General features: G+C 35.7%; 1 protein-coding gene across 1 annotated transcript in view; it reads left to right on the forward strand.

Moving 5' to 3' along the window:
- The window catches only part of LOC111049893 (high affinity cGMP-specific 3',5'-cyclic phosphodiesterase 9A), a 271239-nt gene extending 247363 nt beyond the window's left edge, over nt 1-23876 (forward strand). Inside the window, exons 7-15 of the mRNA XM_039422858.1 lie at nt 3808-3907; nt 6642-6807; nt 14335-14457; nt 15390-15656; nt 17095-17184; nt 17978-18139; nt 19632-19880; nt 21965-22113; nt 22609-23876. Coding sequence (XP_039278792.1) covers nt 3808-3907; nt 6642-6807; nt 14335-14457; nt 15390-15656; nt 17095-17184; nt 17978-18139; nt 19632-19880; nt 21965-22113; nt 22609-23740 — 2438 coding nt within the window. The 3' untranslated portion in view covers nt 23741-23876. The remainder of the gene's footprint in view (nt 1-3807; nt 3908-6641; nt 6808-14334; nt 14458-15389; nt 15657-17094; nt 17185-17977; nt 18140-19631; nt 19881-21964; nt 22114-22608) is intronic.
- The last annotated feature ends 1210 nt before the right edge of the window (nt 23877-25086 follow it).

The raw sequence follows: 25086 nt of genomic DNA on the forward strand, positions 1-25086 counted from the left end.
GTCCACTCTGGCCGAGTCACATTCAACATTTCCACGTCCAAATTCATCCAGCGAAGGCCACAGTTAACCAGTGAATAGTGCTGAATGCAATCGCCCTCTGCCGTATGCGATGCGACCCCGTGGTTTGTTGTATTCGATGATATGTCACGTCGTCTTTTACTGCCATGTACTCGACAGTGCATTTCTGTTGGCTACACAATTGTCAAGTGTTAAATTTCACCTAGATCAAGGATGGATTTCCAACGTACCCTTTTAATGATATGTGGTGGTATAGTAATGGGTTGGGGAATGGAGAAAATATATAAAATTATTTCTCCGTAGGATGTTTCATTTACATAAGGTCATAAACAAGGGACATTGCTGAAGTATTGAATGATTCCATTTAGTAATACAATACACTCATATATTTCCACGTATGTCAGTCAACAAGCAATAATATCTGCTTTACGAGTAGCATGAATATATTATCTCTGAATAGATTTCTAATAAAGATGCAGCAATCTTGCTGTTTGTACATGTAATAAGAATCACATCAATAACTTACCATAAAGTATGAGTGCGCCAAGACAATAGGTGTTATATTTGAATCGAAATAATGATTCAGTTTGAAGTTTTACATTCTTGACACAAGAATATGGTTGATGATCAACGGGATTTGCAAAGTTAGTTAGGCGAAGCAAGCAATCAGAGATAAGCATATTGTGATTAAGGGCCAAGCCACATGAAGCGTTTTTTTTCAGGCGTTTTCAGACAAGTTGGCAAGGCAAGGCAGGAAACTCTCCAATTGCCTGATTGGGTTGGTGTTCGGGAATCAGTTGATAATCATCCATTCTAATCTGAAAATACCTAAGAAAACGCTTCTTGTGGTTTTACCCTAAATGTTGGGGCCTGAACACAGGAGGAGGTTTCTCACACTAGTCGGCACGGCACGACTGGAGAGCAAGCTCTCCGATTGGCTGATTCTCGATACGCCAACCCAATCAGCCAATCGGAGAGCTTCCGGTCCTATCGTGCCGTGCCAACTCGTCTGAAAAAACGTGTCATGTGTTTCGACCCTAAGGCTGGTTACACACATATTGTTTTTTGGACGTACGATTTTTCGCTGTTATCATAAATTCTATTTGATTAAACAGATGATGATGGTCAAGCTATGTTTAATCCGATAGAATTTATAAGGACGGGAAAAATCGTACGTCAATAAATCTATGTGTTTGTATGTATAACAGCTAGCTTAAGGCCCATTTCACACCAAAGCTGAGCCGGGCCGAGCCGAGCGGAATCGGCCGGAGGCGGATCGGCCGAGTGGAATCTGCCTGCGTTCGCACTGAAGCCGATTCATTCAGTAGGTTTTCTAGCCTTGTAGTGAGAAGTCACTACTAGTGACTTCCCACTATACGTGGGAAGATCGAACTAAACTGAAAGGAGGCAGAATCCGCTCGGTCGAAAACGCTCGAGTTGGGCGTCAAGCCGACTGCACAGATCCGCTCGGCTCGGCCCGGCGTTGATTTGAATGCTCCCGACTAAATCCTGCATTGTTAGCACGCACGCGGATTCCGCTCGGCTCGGCTCATCTCGGCCCAGCTTTGGTGTGAAACCCAACTAACAGTTAGAGCCAAGCCACAAGAAGCGTATTCTTAGGGGTTTTCTGACGAGTCGGCAGAGAAGGAAGTTCGTGTTTTTCGGCCTTTGAGCAATCATTCCCTCTGTAGCATATAATTTACATTCTTAAGTAGTCATTCTTTACCACTATATATTCTGCAGTTCTCAGTAGTAAAATAATTTTACTTTCAATATTTTGTTTTATAATCTAATTTTTCTCATGTATCCAGATTATTATATAAATCATTTTTGTTCATGAAATGATATTGATGTAGTGTAGCTCACAGTAAGAGTAAGAATAATTTCTAGTTTTTTAGTTGGAATCTGGTCGAAGATAAATTCAATTTTCAATCACAGTTCAGATTCTATTGGGAGTATGGAGAAAAGAGTACAATATGGAGAAAATGGTGAAATTTAAAGTTTTGATGATTTCGAAAGTAGAGGATTGCTTCATAAAAGGAAGCCTTGAACAGAAAAAAGAGAAAGATTCAGAATTGTTCTGAATAGCTGGTCGAGAAGGAAAGAAAACAGGTGGAATATCTCCGACTGGAATCGAAAGCATGTCATTGCTTTGAGAACCGATTTATACCAGAATAATTGCTGAGCCCGTCTTTCTTGTAATGCTATTCAGAAGGTAAACCTTTCATGATTTATGAGTGCTCTCAACGAGCTCTAAGAAAGAATGATTTCCCAAATCGGAATCTTGAGATTGCTTTTAGTAAGAATTTGGAGAGAGATATCTTCGAGAATTATTTCCAACTTTTACGTACCGTAGCTCACAAAATATAATTTATTTATTTTGCAAAACTTACCTTGCAACATTTTTTAAAATTCATTCTGTTAATTTCAAATTAGTTGCTAGAAGTTGTAGACCTGGTGAGAACTTATCTTATCAATATTTAGCCCATCATTATATTAGGAAAAAAATATTTCTAATTAGTCTTTCCAGACTAGATTGCAATGAAAATTGAAAAACAATTTAATCTACAAAATGTAAACAATCTCGCAAAATTTCTATTTACATGATCGTGATTAATTCAATTAATACCCACAATAATACGAACAAAAATCTACAATAACTATAATATTATTGATAGTATCCAACGTGCGATTGCGAAGAGAAAAACAATATTTCAATTCTCTTGGAACGGTGAGAAAAGTCTGACTTCATCACAAAATCTGATCACTTGTGACTTGTGTGTATTTTTTCTCTTGTGAAGCTAGATGCTTGAGATGCCAGTTTGAGTGTTTGTTAACTCTTCAGGCCAGAGCCAACACTTGGTTTTGTGTCTGCAAGTGCTTCCTATGCTGCAAAAAGACTACAGTGCAGTTTATACTTTTCAGCTGGACTACTCATTACTCATAAGGCACCTCTCCAGTCTCTTCATTTTAAATGACACTAATTAATTTGCACTTCAAATCTACTGTTCATATACTAGAAATATTTTTTATTTACTAGGAAATTGAGACAAACAGTTCCAGGCATGGAATTTGAAAAACTATAATAAATTGTTTGAGAAACTACCCGATTTATTTATTTATTTATTCATATACAGATACAATCCAGGTAAAAACAACAGGCATTCACCCAAAACTGCTCTAAACCTCAATTTGGAATACACAGCAGTCTACTAGAGGTTATGTAAACGATTGTTACGAAAGAAGCTTAATTTCAAGTATAATATATGAATAGTTACAACCTCATGAGGCGAAATTCAGGAAGAGAGCATCTTTATTGATCGAATTAGCCAGATTCATCCACGGAATAGTATCTGAGAATAATTGTGATTTTGATCACATTCATTTTGATAAGAGTTTGATATAGGCCTACGTTGAGCTGTACACAGTTCACATGTTTAATCTAATATTAAATCTGAAATACTTGTCGAATTTCGATGAAAATATAAAATGCAGACAAGAAATGAAGTGGAATATTTTTCATTCCATTCATTTTTTTCAAAATCTTCCCAAATTACAAATATGTCCCTTTTCCCTTTATTGTTCTTGCAATGTTCAATTCCTGTATCATGAGTTTTACGATTCATGGAGTTCTGTAATTCATACCTATTTTAATTATGATAATTTCCTATATTCTTTACTCAGAGAAAATGAGAATTTTAAATGACTAATGACTATAATACTAAATTTGTTAATTCTAAACTTACTTCGCTGATAATATTTTTACGAATTAATTATTTGTTTGAGCAGGCTGCTACAAGGAACTTCCCCCAAGCAACAGGCGATTGCAGTACAGAAGACAAAGTGATGCTAAACAGAAACTAGTGCGAGAAAACTTCCTGAAAATATGGTGAGTGTACGCTAGCAAAACCTTCAGTGTCTCACATGTCAAATAGTTTTTTCTCATCAAACGAATAAAATTCATCTATTCATCTTCACAATCTAATCCCAGTGTCATCATGAATGTTTTTTCCCGATTCAAGTATCAATTCACTTGATCAAGAGTAAAAGAATGTAAAGTATTTTACTTTCATCACTAAAAAACTAAGAATTTTTCCAAATTTATGTCTGCAACTTCCATTTTCATCTATAGGAGAGATAAAATTTGAGAAAATGTTCAACTAAGCTACTAGTGGCATGTAATTTTCTCTCAACTTTCAATAATTCTATCTAGTAATCTTATGGCCAAACCTAGTTTCGCAGTAAGTGGATTTCCACTCATGCCATAAAAGCTTCTCACAAGGTGAACAAAGAGGTAATAATGCCTTCCTTATGGTGCAAGTGCATAGCTGCATGACACCGGATAAACTATCAAAATGGCTCTTTCAAGATGAGATGTCATAAAAAGGATCTCATCTATGTTGCTGCTTGAGCTTTGGTATTGATGTAGCGTTGAATTAATGGGCCGTGTGTTGTTGGCGACTAAAGTGAAGAGCCTGCTTAAGCCTTTTCCGCCCCCACCCCCCCCCCCCACCTGAAAGCTCTTGCCGCCTGTATTGGATTTGAATCCAATTTTGCAGTGCCCATGCACAAGCCACCACTCCCCACTGCTACCCATCTACCCTCAATACTTGATTAGAACGCTGTAAATAGGTTACTCACGCAGAGACGCTATTAAACAGTGATTAAGATCGTATATTTTCCTTGCACCTGTTGTTCAATTTATCAGACGCTTATTTCATTCGAGTGCCCTACTACTTGGGGTTCGATAAAAAGCTTATCCAGGGTAGCTCATTCCAATGTCTCTCTCTTGAAGGGCTCTGTTGAAATAGCCGTACGCACAAGAGAAAAAACAATTGAAAGGATTAGTTTAATTCACACATTATTCATGAAATATCTAATCATATTCATATTTTTTAGAAAAATGATCTTATATAGTTCTTTGATCGATACCAATAATGTGAATAGTGCATTGTTCAAAACTTTTTTCAAATAAAATATTGCACTTCCAAATATGATTTCATTTTCTCGTCTTAGTATTATGTACCAAAATGGTTTATTTAATATCACCGCACTATTATATTCTGGATAAAGTGTTGATAATGATTAGGTGAATTTTTTTTTCTTTGAATAATTGAGTGTTAGAGAGTGGGGAAAAGTCAATTGTATAATAAGTGATAGACTCTACTCGAATTTTATCAAAGTTTGCTGAACGAACAAATCTGCCAGACCGATTCCTCCCAAGGTCTAAAACTTTCCCAAAGTTGGAATATTTCACCAACAGAAAAGAGTTGGCAGAATTTCTCTTTGAAACAAAGTTAATTATCAAGGAATATACAGATAAACTGTTTGAGAAACCGCACAAATTTCTTAATTCCAAGCTTTGGCACAAGTTTCGGCTACGCCAAAGTTTACTTGGAAATAAGTTTTTGCAAGTGCGTAATCATAGCGTCTCATCGCCAACAATTTACTTGAAATTAATTAATCAAATTGCTGTTTACTTGAGAAACAACTCTCATTCTTGTCAGTAAATTTGAGGTATAGTGAATAAGTTGTCGCATGCAACAGCAAAACCACAATGAATGGTCTTTGATAATGGGTCACATTGAATTTATCATATAATCTTGGAAGTAATTATGTTGTACTGATTTGAATCCGATTATAGACAGAGTAATAACATTTCCTGTTCTATTTTGATTGATACTATGTGGTGAGATGAAAATTATCATTTAAAGAAAATTTTTATTGAAATGAAAATTCAATAATAAAATTATTCCATTCAAATTCTAGTCAGTTATTAACACAAATAGTTGCAAAATTATAATTATTAAAAAGGAGCACGACGGAAATATCAGTGATAATATAAGAATATAAGAATCGGAAAAATTATCATAAAATTCCTAATTTTTTGAAAAATTTTCTATGTACTGAAGTACATAAGTGAGTCTATCACTTATTATACAATTGACTTTTCCCCACTCTTCTAACACTTAATTATTCAAAGAATAAAAAATAATAATTCACCTAATCATTATCAACACTTTATCCAGAATATAATAGTGCGGTGATATTAAATAAACCATTTTGGGAATTCTATTATTGTAAGAATTGACTAGAAAGAAATAGAATTCAAATCGCTGCATTTATGCACAAATTAATGTGATAAGTATTTCAGCTTTTATACCCTTTTTTGCATACCCCACATGATTTATTTAATCCATCATTTCGATACAATCAATAATATTTAATCCAAATTTAGTCCTGTACGATTATTCCGTATTATATAAAAACATTATCATTATCGACTATTTTTCACATGGGATTGTATTGTATTGAGTTCGTTACAACGCAACTATTTTTATTCTCATAGGTGGAAAAAAATGTCAGTTAACGTTTTTCACAGGAGAAGAATAACCTATTAAGAAGAATATCAACTCTGTGTTGGATATTTGTTCATCGTTAAACTTTAATAAAATCTTTATTTCAATACTGTATGAGATTTGCAACTACTTTAGATGATTTACTGTAATAATTATATTATTAAATATATTCTTTAATAAATATATTATTGTTCCTGTTATACGCTTTGTTTACTCAAACTTTTCGTGTATAATGTAGCTTTGTTTGTTGTATATATGTTACAGCGAGCAGTCAATTAGTGAGGAGGTGCGGCAATGCCTGCGTCTGCCGTCGTTCGACTGTTCAGAGTGGGAAGACCAGGAGATCCTCCTGCTTCTGCAGTTCATGTTTTTGGACTTCGATCTGCCCAAGAAGTTCAACATCGACATGACTACATTGCGCAACTTACTATTCTAAAAGAACTACAATATCATGATATATTAATATCATGTCCAATCAAAGAAAGATATTAAATATATATATATATATATATATATATTATATATATATATATATATAATATATAATATATATATATATATATATATATATATATATATATATATATATATATATATATATTCAAATATAAGATATTCTGGTCTTGAAATATAATGCAGTCACACAAATAAAAACGAACAAACAGAAATGAAAAGTAGCAGTAGTTGATACAGTATTTACTTAATGTAGGTACCTCAACATAATATTAATAATTTTACAAAGTCCTAGCCAGTTCATAGAACTCCTGGAAAGTGTAAATGGGGTTACTGATTAGGAATATCTTCAGCCTCTCTTTGAAAACTAGATTTGGCAAAGATCTAAATTGTTCAGAGAGCATATTAAAAAGCTTCACACCAATGAATAGAAATGTTTTTTGCGTGCTAGAATACTCGTAGCGGCTGGTGATCAAATTATTCCTACCTCTAGTCTGATGCTCATGGGATACTCCCTGCTCAACAAAACCATTCAAATTCTCCCTCACATAGGTCAGACACTGAAGAACAAAAATAGAGGGAAATGTCAGTATTTCCAATTCTTTGAAGCTCTCTTTGCATTGAGCACGTTTTGGCAGACCACAAATAAGCCTGATTGCCTTTCTTTGAATACGAAATAGTTTTGAGCTATATGCCTTTGACCCCCACAGTACAGCACCATAAGACAGGTGTGACTGAATGTGAGCAAAGTAAACTACCTTTAGAACATCAACACTGACACAAGTCCTTAACTTTCTTAATATAAATATTCCTCTATTAAGCTTTCCAGCGGTTTTATCAATGTGCCTGGACCAACTCAAACAGTTGTCCAGAGTGAATCCCAGAAATTTGGCTTCCTTTTCCGCATCTACCACCAGCAGTCTCCTATTATAAGTGAATCTCAAATCTTGAACCTTGTTGGAGTTCACGCACAGCAAGTTTGAGTTGCACCACCTCTCAATCGACTGAGTCACCTCTTGTGCAGCAGCATTCAGGGAAGCCTCTGTTGACATGCTCAGAAACACACAAAGATCATCAGCAAAAAGATAACTCTTAGCTGGAGGGTCAACTATAGTTGGGAGGTCATTAATGTAGATTAGGAATAGTATTGGACCTATTATTGACCCCTGAGGAACCCCATGAGAGACAGGCAAGTACTGAGATTCTGATCCATTGAATGCAACTTTCTGAAAACGATTGCTGAGATATGATTCAATCATCCTTATGGATCTGGACTGAAACCCATAGAATAAGAGTTTATCTAGTAGGAGGTTGTGAGAAACCGTGTCAAAAGCTTTCGACAAATCAAATAACTTAGCCTGATGGAAGCACTTATTCTCTAAGGAGTCCAAGCAATCCTTATAGAGATCCTCACCAGCTCTAATTGTGTTTCTCCCCACTCTGTACCCAAACTGAGAGTTACTAAAAAGGCCATTAATCTCAAAATAGTTTACTATTTGCATATTCAAAACACTCTCAAGAACTTTGGACACAGTGGTGGTTATATTTATCGGCCTGAAGTTATTTAAGTCGGATTTGCAACCTTTTTTATGGACAGGTAAGACTTTACTCAATTTTAAAGTCTGTGGAAAAACACCATCAATAATTGAACTATTCACTAAATTTATCAAAGGATCTATAATATAATCACAACCCATTTTCAGCATTTTTGGACTTATATCATATACATATGTGCTATTGCTGGCTTTCATTTTCCCAAGAACACGAATAACATCGTCTTTTTCAATCAAATCAAATTCAAACTTAGAAGAGGGTTTACAGTAACCAGAATTTAAAAAATCAATTGGACTACTTGTTGAATTCCTATTTTCAACCTCAGCAACAACTTTACTAATATTTTTTATGAAGAATTCATTGAACTGGTTTGAACTTAATGGACTATTGTTTTTCACCAACAATGATTTACTAGACTGTTTTTTAATTACATCCCAGATTGCCTTGCTTTGTTCTTTGATTCAGAAATTATCTTGTCATTCTTATTTCTTCTGATAGTCTCTAGTTTGTCCCTAACTCTTTTTGTTTCTCTTATATTGTATTTTATGTCATTATTACCAGTAGCAAGGTAAGCGCTGTACAACAGATCACAGGTGTTCTTTATAGCAAGCAGTTCTAGATTGTAAACCTTACTGGGTTTGGGAGCAGTTGATTTAATTTTAAGTATTTTCAATGGAAAAGCTGTATCTACTATTTTTTTCAATGTATCTAGAAAGAATGACTTTTTCAATTCTAAATTATTCTCTACATACAAACTAGTCCAATTCATTTAAATAAAATATTTTGGAAAACTGAAATGTTATTATCGTTTATGTGCCGTATTGTCTTCGTTTCATAATATTTCCTTTCGTCTGTTTAGTGGAGAGAGTATTCATGATAACCAGACCCCAATGGTCAGAAAACCATGTTCTCACAACTTCACATGTAAATGAATCTCAGGAATTGTAGTTACAATGTTATCAATACATGTCCCTCCATTAATGCACTGGGCCTAGTTATACTATTGAAACCCACCCTGAGACCAAATGAAACTAGAAGCTCTTTTAACCCTTTAATATTATTATCATCACTCATGAAATCATAATTGAAGTCTGCACATAAAATAAGTCTGTCAGTGTATTTAAAGGCATTTTCCAATACCCCACTTAGTCTTATTCATTATATTATAATAAATGAACAAGTGCTAGAAAAGCACTTGTGAACAAGAGCTAGAAAAAGAAATTATTCACTTATATTTTATTATATTATAATAAAATATTTCTATTAGGTTTGAAGTGGGGCGGAGCAACTTGATCGGATACAACTTTATCATTGTTTGTGATCAATAAGCTGACCCGTTGAAACATTTATTAATTGTCCCATATTAGTCATAGTATCGCCAATAATTGTCGTTTTTCCTGTAAATATCAACTCCATCATCAGGATTGGTGTCTCTGATCTTTGGATTTTCAGCTCAAAATAAAATGTCAATTTCGAAAGACTTATTACCATGTCATACTTGTGTCTTCCTACTTCTCCCTTATATTCTCCATGACGAGTGAAACTGTCCATATAGTTCTCTTTTATATTTAATCTCCTGAGTTTCTACAATTCTACTCAATTGTACGGCTCGCAATGGTTGGGAAAGAGTCTGATATATTATTTTATTATCTTATCTACGATGTTATTAAAAGCATGTTTATCAATGACCAATGACTATTATGCTCCTTTTATTCCTTCACTTTCTGAATAATCAATTCTTTATCAATGACTTGATGTGATACAGAGTACCTGTACAATACAAATATACTAATAAACTGAAATACTTATAGGTATAGGTACTGTAAAATGATACTCTGACAATAAACATATCATATTGAATGTTCTGAATCCTCCAGGGATGTATGTAGTACAACAATAAAAACCACCTTATAAATAACTGAAGTTTTCCTGCAGCTCATTTTGGCAGAGTTTTCGGACCTGCAAACAGTTTGAGTGACATCTCTTCCGTTCGATAAGGGTGTTGTCTGCTTTGATGACTTCCCTTTCTCTCCCACGGGCGTCTTCCTGTGCTTTTTCTCTCCATCCTTCTCTCTTCCACTTTCTTCAATATAAACTTGCCACAGACTTTATTATCTCTCCCCCTGCACATACCAACGCTTCTATTTTCCTTTACACCTTCGAAAAACAACAGTTCTGCAATTTACTCGAACGAACCCTTGACCAAGCTTTGTAGATTGCTCTATCACCCGTCTTTCCCCTTTCCACTTCTCAATTTTCTACTCCCACAACATTTTCCTGTTACAAATTCAGCCTCTCAATCCCATTATTACACTTATTTTCACCCCATCAATTCATGTCTGGTAGGAATGGGGACTTTTGATATGTTCTCCTAACTAGTCTCAACAAAGCTGCAAAGTCAAAAATTTTGTTTAAAACATTCCCTCCAAATTCCTTTGTCAATTGGTCTATTGTTGCAAAAATGGAGATTCCACACTCAACACTAAAGCTGCTGCAAAAGGAGTAGGGAAATTCGTAAAAGTGTGAAATAATACTTCAAATTGAAGAGAATTTGATGCTCTATAAGCTCATAATCAGCATGGATTTTTCCCGTCGTTTTTCAAAAGGTTATAAGAGCAAAAATAGAAAAAAATGATGGCAAACGTGTTTTTTTTCAAAAATGTCACACCTTCAAGAGCGGATGTCTCGAAACTAGGTGAGATTTAAAAACAAGTTATGAAATGGATATTGTAGGGAATTATGTGAGCTTCAATTTGTTATAGAACAGTTAAGTCCTTAGGAAGCATAGTTTTCGAGTTTTATGCGAGAAACCAAAAAATGGTACCTTTAAACCACCCCCACCCCCTTAGCAGATTGGATAAAGGTGGGGACTTTTGATATGTTTACCTCCTTACTACCCTTAACAGAACTGCAGGGTCAAAAATTGTCTTCCCAAAATTTCCCTCTATACCCTTTTTTGAGCATTCATTGCCTGGACTATTAATTAATTGGGCCTTATTAATTATTATTCATATTAATCACAACCTTAACAATATATTCTATAGGTTCTGTATTGAATTTTATGAGATTTATAAGCTCTATTGGATGATATGTCTTCGTTTGGAAATGGTCGAGGAGCTAGTTAGAATCAGAATTTTTGGCACCTCAATTTTAAGGTAAAAGAGTGAGGAAGAAAAACTTCAGGAAATTCACTCAGTTGGGGAGTTGACCACACCTAGTTACCAAGCATAATAGAAGGGAAGTTGTTTTTTAAAACCTTTTTCTCAGGTTACAACATTGAAAATTTGCCTCTCAATCTGACTAGAGCTATAGCTGTGTCGCGATATGGTTGTAACAATTTTCGATTTCCCTGTATGGAATAGGGAGTGCTCCCAACATCCCCATTTATCATGGCAGGATTGGCAGGGGTAGGCAAAGGAATTCATTCTGTGCTTTGCAGTTCTCGATCAAAATGCTATTCAATATTGTGTCCAACACATAGAGAGCCTTCCACTTGAACCTTTGTTATTACACACAACACAAAGATTCAATTCTTCAAGCTCAGTTGATTACATCTTGTATGGCGTTTCTGAGCTTTTCTCTGCTAAGGTACACTTCAATCAACTTTCAACTGATTAGAACACGATAAAACGATTTCTCTTTGTTCACGCTCAAGTAGCCTACCACCCTTTTGCTTGATTGCAGAAACAGCACTCGTATCACCAATTTATTTTCACAGAGAATTGAGTAACTTTGTACATTCTCGATGAAACAATGTAACAATGTCCATTTCAAACAAAATATTGTTAGTAAAAACGATGCTGAATTGAATTTCCTATCATTAAAGATGAAATCTTAATTTTGAATGAGGTATTCAGTAAAGCCATGCACAGTGTAACTGAATAGCTAATTAATATTGAAAAGAAATTTGAAAGAAAATAACATTCTAGCACATAACCAATACGGCTTCCAAAAAGATAAAAACACCAATGATGCATTATTTCAGGTAAACAAATACATAATAGAGTCAGTTAAAATTAAAAATAAAGTTATCATGACATTCCTGGACCTGGCTAAGGCGTTTGATTCAGTAGTACAAGCTTCTTAATAAACTTGAAGCTATTGGAGTTAGGGACACTTCTCTCCAGTGGTTCAAAAGTTATTTTTGTGAACGCCAACAATTTGTTCAGATTGATGGTGAAGACAGTGATAGGAATGGTGTAGACTATGGCGTCATTCAAGGTAGTACGCTGGGTCCAGTACTGTTCTTAATATATTAATAATATTTCCCGGCTCAATACTACAAGCAGGATATTCCTATTTGCTGACGATACAGTGGTTATTTCTACAGGTAGGGAATGGGAAGAAGTTTATGAAAATGCCACTAAAGATCTTTCCAAAATAAAAAAACTTGCCAGTTGTTACAAGAAACCAACCAGACCCAGGGCTGAGACAGGTGAAAATGCACTCATGTGGGGATGTTGGATCTTTATCATGTGCTTGCGGGGTAATTGACAGAGTGGATCAATATAAATATCTGGGGGTCATTTTTGACCATCAGCTGAGTTGGGCACCACATATGCAGTGTGTCAAGCAAAGGCTACGACAGATGCTGTATGGTCTATATCAGTTGAGCCAAGTACTTGATACCAGATTAAGTAAAAGAGTATACCATGCTTATGCACAGTCAGTGTTACAGTATGGTATCATTGTCTGGGGAGGGTGTCATCTGCTAGCCTGGAGCCTCTCTCGGTTACCCAGCGCACCCTTATAAAAAAATTCTTAAAAAAGAACCCAGATATCCCACGTCGCTGTTGTTCTCGGACTTCCCTGTGCTCAATTTAAGACAACTGTATATTAAAACACTTCTCACATATATCAGGAAACACAAAATAGAACTACTCAGCAATATTCAACATAACTATCAAACTCGACACAGAAATAACCATGGATATTCAACACCTCAATTATATCACGGAATAGAACTTAGGTCTCCTCACTATCTAGCACAAATCGTCTATAGAAATTTGCCCAATGATATCAGGGAGGCTGAGAGCTGCAGCGATGTGGTGTATAAAAGGAAGCTGTTTAAATGGTTGATTGGCATAGGTTGGGCTGGAACCGAGGGCTTACTTCATTCCTATGCTTCTTAAATCTCTACAATTAATAAATAAATTGTCACAGTCTTGAGTCCTCTTGCTCTTTTTTTTAGATCTTTCTTTCCATTTAAGCACTCTTCACAAATGGTCACAAAAACAGTGGTAGGGAAGTGCAATAGTCTGTAGATTGCACTCTATCATACTAGCATATAAGTTAGGTTAACTTAGTATTATGAATGTATATTATTTTGCTTATAACTATTTCAAACTTAATTTACTTTTTGTTATATTCTTGCTCATAGGAACTCTCCCCCATTCACAGATGTATAGTCTTCTTGGGGGATTCCACTTTTCAATAATGTTGCAAGTTTAAATAAAATAGTAAAGTAATTTATCTTTATATTCATTGCATTATTGTAACTTAACTATATTTACAAATTTGTAATTTCATGTGGAAATAAATTGAATTGAATTGAATTGAATTGAATTGAATAACACTGTTCACTCAGTTAAATTTCAACTATCAATTGAAGATGAAATGGAAAATATAGTACAGTGGGCCTTAATTAATTGATTTTTCATTTAGCCTACTCACAAATGGAATATTATTACCGGAATTTGAATAATTCATTCAATTGGAATACTATTACTGGAATTTGAATAATTTATTGAATTGGATAAATGAATCGGATTCATTTCGTTACTTGTAATGGAAAAATTCTGAGATTTTCATAATCAATTTTAATAGTAACCTATTAATTAACAATATTCTTATCTATGCAAGTCTTAATAGAATTGCTTATTTTAGTATCTTACTAAGTGCTAGGCTATAATAATGATAAAAATTATAACTTTGTGAATTAATATTTCAGATGTATGCGATGTGCTGGAGAGTCGATCTACCTAGTCGAATAGGTGACTTAGAAACGTTAATTCTTATCACTTCTTGTATTTGCCATGATCTCGATCACCCAGGGTACAACAATATTTACCAGGTAAGATTTCTATCAATGCGGTGTTCTATCTGCTTCCACTCCAGCTGATCCTTATTTATTCATATCTCATAAATAGTACTACATACCGTATCGACAATAATTATTATCATACAAATAATCATTTAAAATAAATTATATTAAATTTATATTATAATTTAAGATAATCGAATAATTACAGTTAACAACATCAAAAATACTATACCGATACCTTAATAGCATACTATACCTTACTCTGGCATACAGCAATAGGCTACTATTATTTTTCTCCTATTAAACTAAGGATCTTCATTATTGTGTTTCAACACTAGGCCTATCACGGACGATTCGTAAATGGCATACATTTACGATCAATAATAACACAGTTTTTATTCTATTACAAGGAATTACTATTACATTTTTCTTTTCTTTTGAACACTAGTTTCTTGGTAATTCTCCATAATTAAACTTTCAAGTAACCTTATCAAAATACTATTATAATTTGTTTGATTTACAACGGGTAGATTTTTTTTTATTAACTTAGTGCTTTTAAGGGCCGGTTTCCGAGCTCGGGATATAGCTAATTTCTAGACTTTAAACACCTGGAGTCATAAAATTGGCTTTCCGAAACGGGGCGTAGTCTTAGTCATAGTTAAAGTCAGGTTCTAATTAAGTTTCGAAAGAGTAGAAAATTGAACACAAAATAAAATAAAGAGAAAGTAGTGTAAAGCTCCAGCTATTTTGAATTATTTAGGAATGTTTCATTTCGTCAAGGATAAACGTTTCCAAGTATGGAAATGAGAAAATAAATATTTATTTTTCAGCAACTATTTACTGTGACTACGCCTCGTTTTGGAAAGCCAATTTTCTGACTCCAGCTGTTTAAAGTCTAGAACTTGGGCCTACCTAAATCCCGAATTCGAAAACCGGCTCTTAATCTCCGTATTTTGTTACAGATTAACGCCAGAACAGAGTTGGCATTGCGTTACAATGATATTTCGCCGTTAGAAAACCATCACTGTTCGATGGCATTCCGAATACTCGAGTTGCCAGAATGCAATATATTTCGACAGCTGGGCGCAGATATGTTCCGTGTGGTGAGGGAGGGGATTATCCGCTGCATTCTGGCCACAGACATGGCCAGGCACAACGAGATCCTCGCCCAATTCAGGGAGGCATGCGAAGAGGGATTCGACTACACCAATAAGACGCATGTGAATCTTGTGAGTATCTTACTGCAGCGATCCATTATTTATCCACCTAAGGATAGAATATGTCTATTCCTTGAATGCATATAGGTTCAAGTACCTGAATACGTTGAAAATATGTAAAAAAAAGAATTATTCATAACTAGTGACCCCCCTGAGTTGGAGAACTCGCTCAAGAACTGTTGTATTGAGAAGTCCCTCAAGAACTGTTGTATTGTAATCTTTGAGATCCGCAACTTTTAATTATACAGAGTTGATGAAAATCATATAAACAGCTGAATATATCTCTAACAAGAATAATTTGACATTGGGGATACTATTTGAAATGGAAAATTACTATGTCGCTTTAACATCGTTGACCCTCATATGAATCCAAATTAATTTTTGAAATGAGAAGGTGGTCTGGTCATGTGATACATGATTTTTTGATACAGAGTTTAAGAGAAAATGAATGGCGAAAACCGCACATTGATATCTCAAACCGTATCAGTTTGTTGATGTAAACAACGTTGTAAATTATGTTGTATATTAACCAGCGCATGAAGGACTGTCTGTGTGAAGGTTTCCAAATGGCCTCAGCTGATGTTAAGAATGAATTAATGGAAAAATCGTAGTAATTGCATGCAATGAATTCTTCCGCTGACCAAGTCACATCAATTTTTCTTATGCACTTTCAATGTTATTTTTACATCCCGAAAAAGGACGAAGAAGTGAGCCAATTTTGTTGTCCAACGAACGTGACCTGTAAAAACGTTTGAAGAATATGTGTTCAGAATTCGAAGCTGATTAATGTATTCTTTATAGAGTTATTGTATAACATACAAACAGGGACAACGACTTCGGCCTTCAGTAATTCAAAAGTAGGAACTCGCTAACGCTCGTTCAAAAACTCTAATTCCTTGATCAAATGAAGACTGGTTTGAAACGAAACTATTTCTAGGCGTAAAACGGAAAAAATCCCTAAAGATTTTTAAAAAACTGACGTTATAAGTTCAAACACAAAGTGGAAAAACCCTACAAGTATATTTAGCTCAAACGGACAAATCTGTAACTTAGCTGTTCGAGTATACGTCGTATCTGTTCTATAGTTTTCTGTTATATCCTATCCAAAATAACTTCTTTAATGTTGTTTTCCATCACGAACTGCTTATTATTAAATCACTTTTTGCTATTTTGAAAAAACGACTAGCAGTCAGATATTTTACAATAAATGAATTAATCACTCACTGTGACAACGAGATCTTTCGGCAGGTCCGCCATCTTTTTGGTTGTCACCAACAGTAGCTGAATTAAACAACCAAAATAACTAATTATCGGATGTCCATAAAACTAAATCGAAATTGTTGAGCTCTTTATCTCGATCTATTTGTTCTATCATCTTGATCAGTATTGATCTTACCACTAAATTTCTTTGTAATTTCGTTAATGAATGAATAATTTTTTACAATTTCAGTTATGTATGGTGCTTATTAAAGTTGCTGACATTTCCAATGAGGCGCGCCCGATGGAAGTAGCTGAGCCATGGTTGGATAAATTATTGCAGGTAAGTCTTGCAGAAAACTCATCCCTTCCTTCAAAAATATTATTTGATTATTCGATTGTAGAGCACAGAATTACGGTGAGAGTGATTTTGAATTATACAAGTAGAATGTGAAAATCAGAAGATTAAAAACAAAAATCCCTTCAAATTTTGATTATTCCGAAAATTTTACTCTTGTTGAAAAATTGTATCCCAGTACTCATTCAAGCTATAAAACTTCGAATGATTCCATTTCATTAGTAATGTTATTATCCAAAGAAAAGGCAAAAGTCATTTTTTCTGTCAGATGACTCGATTTGGCGAAAATCATAGAACTTTTTGTGTAGTTGAGAAGTTGATATTGTTGTCATTATTCATAAGAAATTGTCAAAACCACATATTTTATTAAAAGTAGAAAGACCGGTTTCGGTTGTTACACCATCTGATAAACATTTTTATTTTTATTATTAAGATCATAGAACCCTGGTAAAGTAACCGAAAATCCGAAGATTTTGGGGCAACCTGTAAATAGCTCCAGAGCTAAAAGGTTAACGTTTTGTATTTAAGTAGTGAAATACTCCAGAATTATTGCATGAAGAATTCAGCTTTTTCGGAATTTATTCCCTAAATGGTTTCAGACCCATAACTGTAGGCCACATATCTCTCACCATCATTGTCCAATAATCCTAGGTCTTATATTGCTATCATCCTAAAAATAATTCTTCAATGTTGAATTAAGATGATTCTTCAATGTTGAATTAAGATGATTCTTCAAAACTCTCCATTTCTTCAACACGTCTTTTTCATGTATTTGCAGGAGTTTTTCACTCAGAGTGATGCGGAGAAACAGGAAGGACTGCCAGTGACTCCGTTCATGGACCGAGACAAGATCACCAAGCCGAGTTCGCAGTGCAGCTTTATTGGATTCGTCCTTCTCCCGCTATTTGAAGCTCTTGGAGATCTTTTTCAAGAACTTCAGGTCAATTTAACTGTCACTGCTGTGTTGTAAAGAGCAAGTAATAGCTTACCATTTTAAATTCAAACTAATAACTCACATAAAAAGAAAACGCTTCCTCAAACAAATATAATAACCCTCATTTCTTCTATTCAAATTCATTTCTTGAATTCATTTATCAACTTATTATTCAGAAGCTATATTGTTTTCAATAAACAGCTTTTAATTTGAAAAATGACTGTTATCTATAAAACTGAATTACTCGTTTTTCTAAAAACTCAAGCTTTCCTTAATTATCAATAATTCATGTTGCTTCAATAACTCTAAAAAGATATTTGGAAGTAAATCTGATTATATTTCATGATAATCTTTATTATATATAATCATGATTTTATTTTCATCTTAATCAAAATTCGATAGAGGTTCAGTCTTTGAAACAAATAAGTCTTCAAATTTTATCAATTTTCTGAAGTTTATTGCTCTTTTATGTTTTACAAGATTTCGAGAAGCATGTTGTGTTTAGAATATAACTTAGATTGGAATTTTTTTTTAATTTGTATCAAATCTCAAGTAGTTGAGGGTTTTCAAAGCTAATGATGGTAGTAAAACTCTTCAATTATTTAAAAGCTATGATTTTCTAAATCAAATATACAAATTCGTGATCAAGGGCACGTCTTCCTGGATAAATCGTGTCAAATCATTCAAAAACATAGCACATGAACTGTAAGCAGCGTCATACTCCAGAAGTTTTCATCAAAAAGTCCTCTTATTGATAGAAGCTCCTTCCAATGAGCCACCTTGATAATGAGTTTTTGAAGACATTGACTGGGCGCGCCTTAAATGAGTTCTTTCACTAACTGAGAATCTCACAGTTCAACATTCGGACAGCCAACACTGGAAAAATGTCCTTCACTCTTGACAGGCGACAGCGCGGCACAACCATCCCTCGAGCTCCATGTAAATGCACATTCTCCCTTCTAGTAAATGGGCAGATGTGTTTCTTGACATGTAGGAACAAAAATGATAACAGTTAATTCATCAAAAAAACTACTTAGTAGCCTTTAAAAGAATGCATTATAAATCGACAAATTAATATAGATTGTGAGAGTCTCCCAATTGATATAACTAGAATGCTTTTTATTTATTACCAATAGTCACATGTAAATTTTATCTGGAATAGAGTTCACGGTATATCAACAAAAAATACTGAATAGCCCTGAAAAGAATGCATTATAAATCGACAAATATAGATTGTGAGAGTCACCCAATTGATGTAACTAGAATGCTTTTTATTTATTACCAATAGTCACATGTAAATTTTATCTGGAATAGAGTTCACGGTAAATCAACAAAAAATACTGAATAACCCTAAAAAGAATGCATTATAAATCGACAAATATAGATTGTGAGAGTCTCCTAATTTGTATGACTAGAACGCGTTTTATTTATTATAAATAGAATTTTAATCTGGAATAGTTGACAGTGAATGAACGAAAAGTGGTTGTGATTATTGCAGGAGATGCTGGTGGAGCCGGTGAGATACGCACTCGACTACTACAGAAGACTGAACGAGGCGGCCAAAGACGAGCACCGCATGCACCGCAAGAGCATCGTGGCGGCCAATCTGGGCGGAATGTCGGCGGCGCTCGACAACTCGAGTGTGTCTGTGCCCACGTCGCCCACGCGGCCTCCCCCGCCCAATGACATCGTCAAGTCCAGCAGCGGCACCAACGTCCGCAAGCCTTCCATCAGCTTCTCGCAGATGGTTTGTGATCGTTTGTTGAAGCATCTAATTATTAAATTACACGTTTTTATTTTTCATATTCAGACCTTAGGCTTCATTTGTCCCATGGACAACATTAACATTTTTATACAAATTTTTGGAGATGAATAGTACAGGCTCAGCCTAGTTTTTCCTTCAATGTCAGAATTAGCCTATATTATGATTATAGTGTTTTGTACAATAAATAAATAATTTATCATTCTTCAGGATTCAATAGCTAATGAGGAAAGAGTCAGGCTGGGGGATCGTATACCACTGATATTGGGCCGTACCCGTAAAAAACTTGGTCGTGATGATGAGATGTTGGGCTGAAAATCTGATGATCCTCTGCTCAGCTGGGTGTGAGGGAATAGAGGGGAGGTGAGGTTTATAGAGGAAAAGGATTTATACACTTACGTGACGGAGCTCACCCAAATGCACTTTTCATTAGGAAGCCTCACCCATTTCCCAGGAGCCCAGCCCTACATTTTGAGTTGTAGGTCTGATTTCTTAATTGCCTCAAAAAGACGGGGTCAACTGTTCTGTTATGAGGCGAATCTTCATTGGATCCTCAATGTAACTACCTCTGCTCAGTCGGAGCTCATCGCCCCTCCTTCGGTATGCTCGCTTCTCTGGTCGGTGATGTACAATGCATCCCAGGACTCTAGGTTGCACTCCTCGACCTAGCTTGGCATTGTGGTGGTTGGTGCGGATTGGTTTGGATGCCAGTAGAGACGTATGAGGATTCCAGCCCATAGTATGAAACCGCTTCCACCTCCTATAAGAGAACATCCTCGTCTTCAGTAGGGGCGGGGGTCAGCGAGATCCCTTGACAGCTTCAAGTCCCTTCTCCTGATTCAGAGTCAGGATGATGTTCCTTGATCACAGGAGGGCTTACTTCTTCGACCCCAGTCGTGATCACCCAAATCTGTGACTTCACAAGGGTTGGATATTTCACATGCATGCGTTGTACTGCCTCCTCGGGGGGGGGGGGGGGAGACGTTCCTCAAAGGTCATCTGTTTACGGAAGCAAAATAGTTTATATACAATAACCCTCTCGATCTTCCATTGAGAAAGATCAATATTCGTGCCTCGATACAATTTGTGCTGGAAAACTGGGTTTTTCTCAGGCATTTCACTGATGTGATTTTTTGATAAATTTGTCTAGTGCTCCAGCATGGCAGAATCCATTACCCACATGGGATCAAAGATGTGTATAATGGCATTTGTGTGGTAAACGATGGCGAGTAACCGGGAGAGTGGTCCACATAGGAGAGTCTTCGCGCTCATAGTCCAGTGGAGTGCCCCGTCTTGAGTTCTGGAAGGCCAGATATCGACTTTGATATATATTAGCCCAATATATCTTATTCAGTTGACCTAGGAAATAATACAGGAGAGGAAACTGAATATTGTTATAGTATATTGTAATAAAATAAAATAAAAATCGCCATTATGATAGCCGACTTCCGCCAAGATAAAGAAGAGAAGGTACATACATGAAGAAGAAGATATTCTAATAGGCTTGGCGTTGAGACAATTAAACTCTACTCTTAGAAACAGCTTAGAAAATAAGCTTGTGAAAAAATAAAATGAATGCATCACTTTGTATTTTTATTGTGAAACTGTGAACGTAAAGGCAAATACAGAGGTGCTTCTGTTTGCTTTATCTGCTTACGTCTGCATGCAGAAGTTTTTTTACTCCATCTGTGTGTTGCTGTGTGCGTTGGCCTTTAATTGGCTGCCGCTATGATAAAATAGTGATGGAAATATTAACAAAACAATAACAATAATAGAACTCACGAACACGACTACTAGAATGCTATCCAGAGTAGGTGGGCGAATAACATTAGAATTCAATTCAATAGTAGACATAAGACATACCGAACTCGTATTATCACAGGTTTACCCATCTCCAGACTTCTCTCATTGTACTCCTAGTTTTCACTTCTCAACTAATGCAGACCATAGGCTACATTCATCTTTCTCGAAGAATGCCAAGTGTATATCTTAATGAATGCTATCGTTTTTCTATAATACAATTCAATTGTTGTTTTCTAACTTAGTTTATTATTCTATTGTTTTTTCAGTCCCGTTGCGAAGATGACAGTGAAGAAATACTTGGTAGTGAAGAGGTGCTGCCCGATCTCAGTGAAGACTCCGATGAAGAAGAAACTGTTACTGAAGTAGCCGTCAGTGAGAAAGCTCTCAAGTTCAAAATTTCAACTGAAAGTTCAAGGTGAAAAAAATATTTTCGTGATTCTACTTAATATCTTGCTACCACCTTCTTAAGATAATCTAAAATATCAACTTCCTTCAAATTTATACACAAAGAATGAAGAAAGATTGACGATAACGATTCATAATGACAACCTACGAAACCACTAACATTGATTCATGAAATACTCTATAGATTAGGTGACATTATAATGTGATTCATGAATCACTTTAAACTTTTAACCTCTAAATATGTTTAAATACAATGTAACCTGTTGACCCTAACGCTCACACTAATTAGCACACTACGATAACCTGTTGATACAATGTTGATCAAACATGAGTATGTATAACCATAGAGAAACGAAAGCATGAGATAGCATACCTATACCAATATCTTCTTATGCTATCTATTTGACAATACATACATGTTTGATCAAAATTGATTCATTATGGAGGATTCTCCGAGATATAAAGTTTAAAGTTTCAGTAATCACGATTGATGTGCATTTTCCAGTAGCTCCGGCCGCAAAAGCTACCCGGGCAGCCGGAAAGGAAGTCGCGAGAAGACGTACCAGTTGGCAGAGCAGGAGATAGCGCGGGTGCTGAGGGGTCACGACCGCTCGATCCGCAGCAGCGACAGTGGCGAGAAGCGCAGTTGGTCGTCGGGCGAGCAGACCAGTGCCGACAACTGCTGTCTGTCGGCCGACGGCGCAGGCAAGCGAAACATCAACGAGGACAGCAAGGACTCACGCAGCTACTCGCTGGCCGAACAGGAGTGGCGGCGAGACCTCGTGCACGGCCAGTACAACAAGAAGACCCGCTCCATCTCGGCCGGCAGTCCCGAAGGCCTCAGAGAGTTCAGAAGCGCCCGAGAGTTCCGCGAGGTCCTGCAGCGGCGCAGCTCACCAAGCAGTCCCAAAGACTTCAAAATGGAGAAAGACTCTCCCAGAAGGGAAGAAAGCCGCAAGATTGAAGAAATCATTGTTGACAGAGAATTGAATAAGTTGGATGTGATTAAAGAAGGCTGTGCACAAGGTTGTGTGGATTCGGATGTTTGTCTGAAAGATGAAATAGTAGTAGTTGTAAATAGTAATGGAAATAATCAGTTACCTTGCATGATGGTTGCTGACAACAACGGTAACAATACCGTTAGTGAAGAAGTTGTGTCAGGTAGCTCCAAGCTGGACGAGAACTCTGATGGAGTTCGAGACACGTCGAAATCAACGTCACCCGACTTGGCTCCTGACGAAAAAGTACAGAAAAAGTCGCCGTCCAGTCTGTTGAGACGTTTGAAAACATTCAGCGAACGGTTCTCGAAAAGTAGTGACCTGGGATCGCCAAAAGGGTCGGTTGAGCGAGTGGTGCACATTCCCGCTTCACCGGCCTCCCTCAAAAACCAGAAGGTCGAGGAGAAAGTCGTACTGGAGAGTGAGAGGCGCGCAATGACACTTCCGAAAACCACCAAAAAGAAGCCTGGAAGCGGCAGCCGACCGAGTAAGGGCTGGAAGGGAATGCTCAAATCGAAAACGTCCATCGACAAGGAGTCCAGTAGAGCTGATGATGACAAAGAGAAGCCATTCACCGAGAATGTACTCGAAGAGAAAGTTGGCAATGGCGTAACTCCACCAGATGAAGACAAAGGTTAGATTAAATAATTTATCATTATTACATAACAGTAATGTAATATTCTTCTCATAAAAACTGAATTGATTCCACTTCAAATCTCTTCTTGATGGAATTTTACGGAAAAATAGATAAATTCCATTCATTCAATCGAGTGATTTGAAAAAATCCACATGCTTCAATCAATTATTTATTTATCAATACAATTATGTATAGTATATTATAGTCAATAAGGTGATGTAACCGCCCCCAGATGGGGTCTCTAATACTAAAGGGCGAGTCATGAGACTTAATTAACAACAATCTTTTTCTTTTATTTAACTTCTAAATTTTATTGACGGAACTGAATACTAACAATTTTGATAACAAAGAATCTGTAATATTTCATTGCACGTTCTATAACTCAAGAAAAATGTATGTAAGAGTTTGCTTACTGATCGGGGATTCTAATTGTTAATGAAGCACTTGATAGGAACTTATCTTTTCCACTCAAATTATGTTCCCCTTCCACCAACAAGACGACGTTCCACGTGGAGACAGAGCACACAATTCCGTGGAAAAGAAAAATGCAAGTTTGAATTATTCCCAAATACTATTGTATTTTTCATCGCTAACGGAAATACAGTTCTGTGAGAATACCTCAAGCCTGCATAAAATTAAAAACTGACTGTCCCGGACGCAAGTTAGCAAAATCTTGATGTGAGAAAATTGTTTTTCAACTGAAAAACAAATTACTTACGATAAAAATTGATACAGGAAATCCACTAAAGAGTCTCATTGACAGAGTTCTAATTCTACACTTTTCAAATAAATTTATCTCAATATCATCACCATTACAGTGACATACACATAATCACGCACTTCACATTTCTAGTCCGAGAAAATACTCATTGAGAATAATTGGCAAGTGCTTAGCAATGTTGCTAGAAAGCTAAAAAAACACTTTGATGTTTAATAATTTCAATAATATTGAATTTAAAAGAAATTGTTTATCCTAAAATTTGAACAAGCTGCAAGCTAAATTTACCAAAAAAGAATTATTTGTCTCCGGATTTTCAGAAAAAGATGATCAAGCTCGATATTTGCAAAGTCTAAAGTTATTTTTCAATTGATGACTGTACGAACAATAGAAAATTTAGATTAAATAATCAAAGGACACTCGATGCCTGCGCTTTAATTTTTAATTTCCCATTTTGGGTATTCCAAGACGTTACTTTTTACTCATACAGCGGCCTCCACCTATTTTTCCTCGGGAGCACGCATATTGCAAAAGTTGAATAATACATATAAGTTACTGGTACAGTAATCTCTAGATTAATTTTAGTAAAATTCTTCATTATATAACTTCATAATCAAATATATAAAACAC

This window comes from Nilaparvata lugens, chromosome 3, assembly GCF_014356525.2.
Source record: "Nilaparvata lugens isolate BPH chromosome 3, ASM1435652v1, whole genome shotgun sequence".
Taxonomy (NCBI): Eukaryota; Metazoa; Arthropoda; class Insecta; order Hemiptera; family Delphacidae; genus Nilaparvata; species Nilaparvata lugens.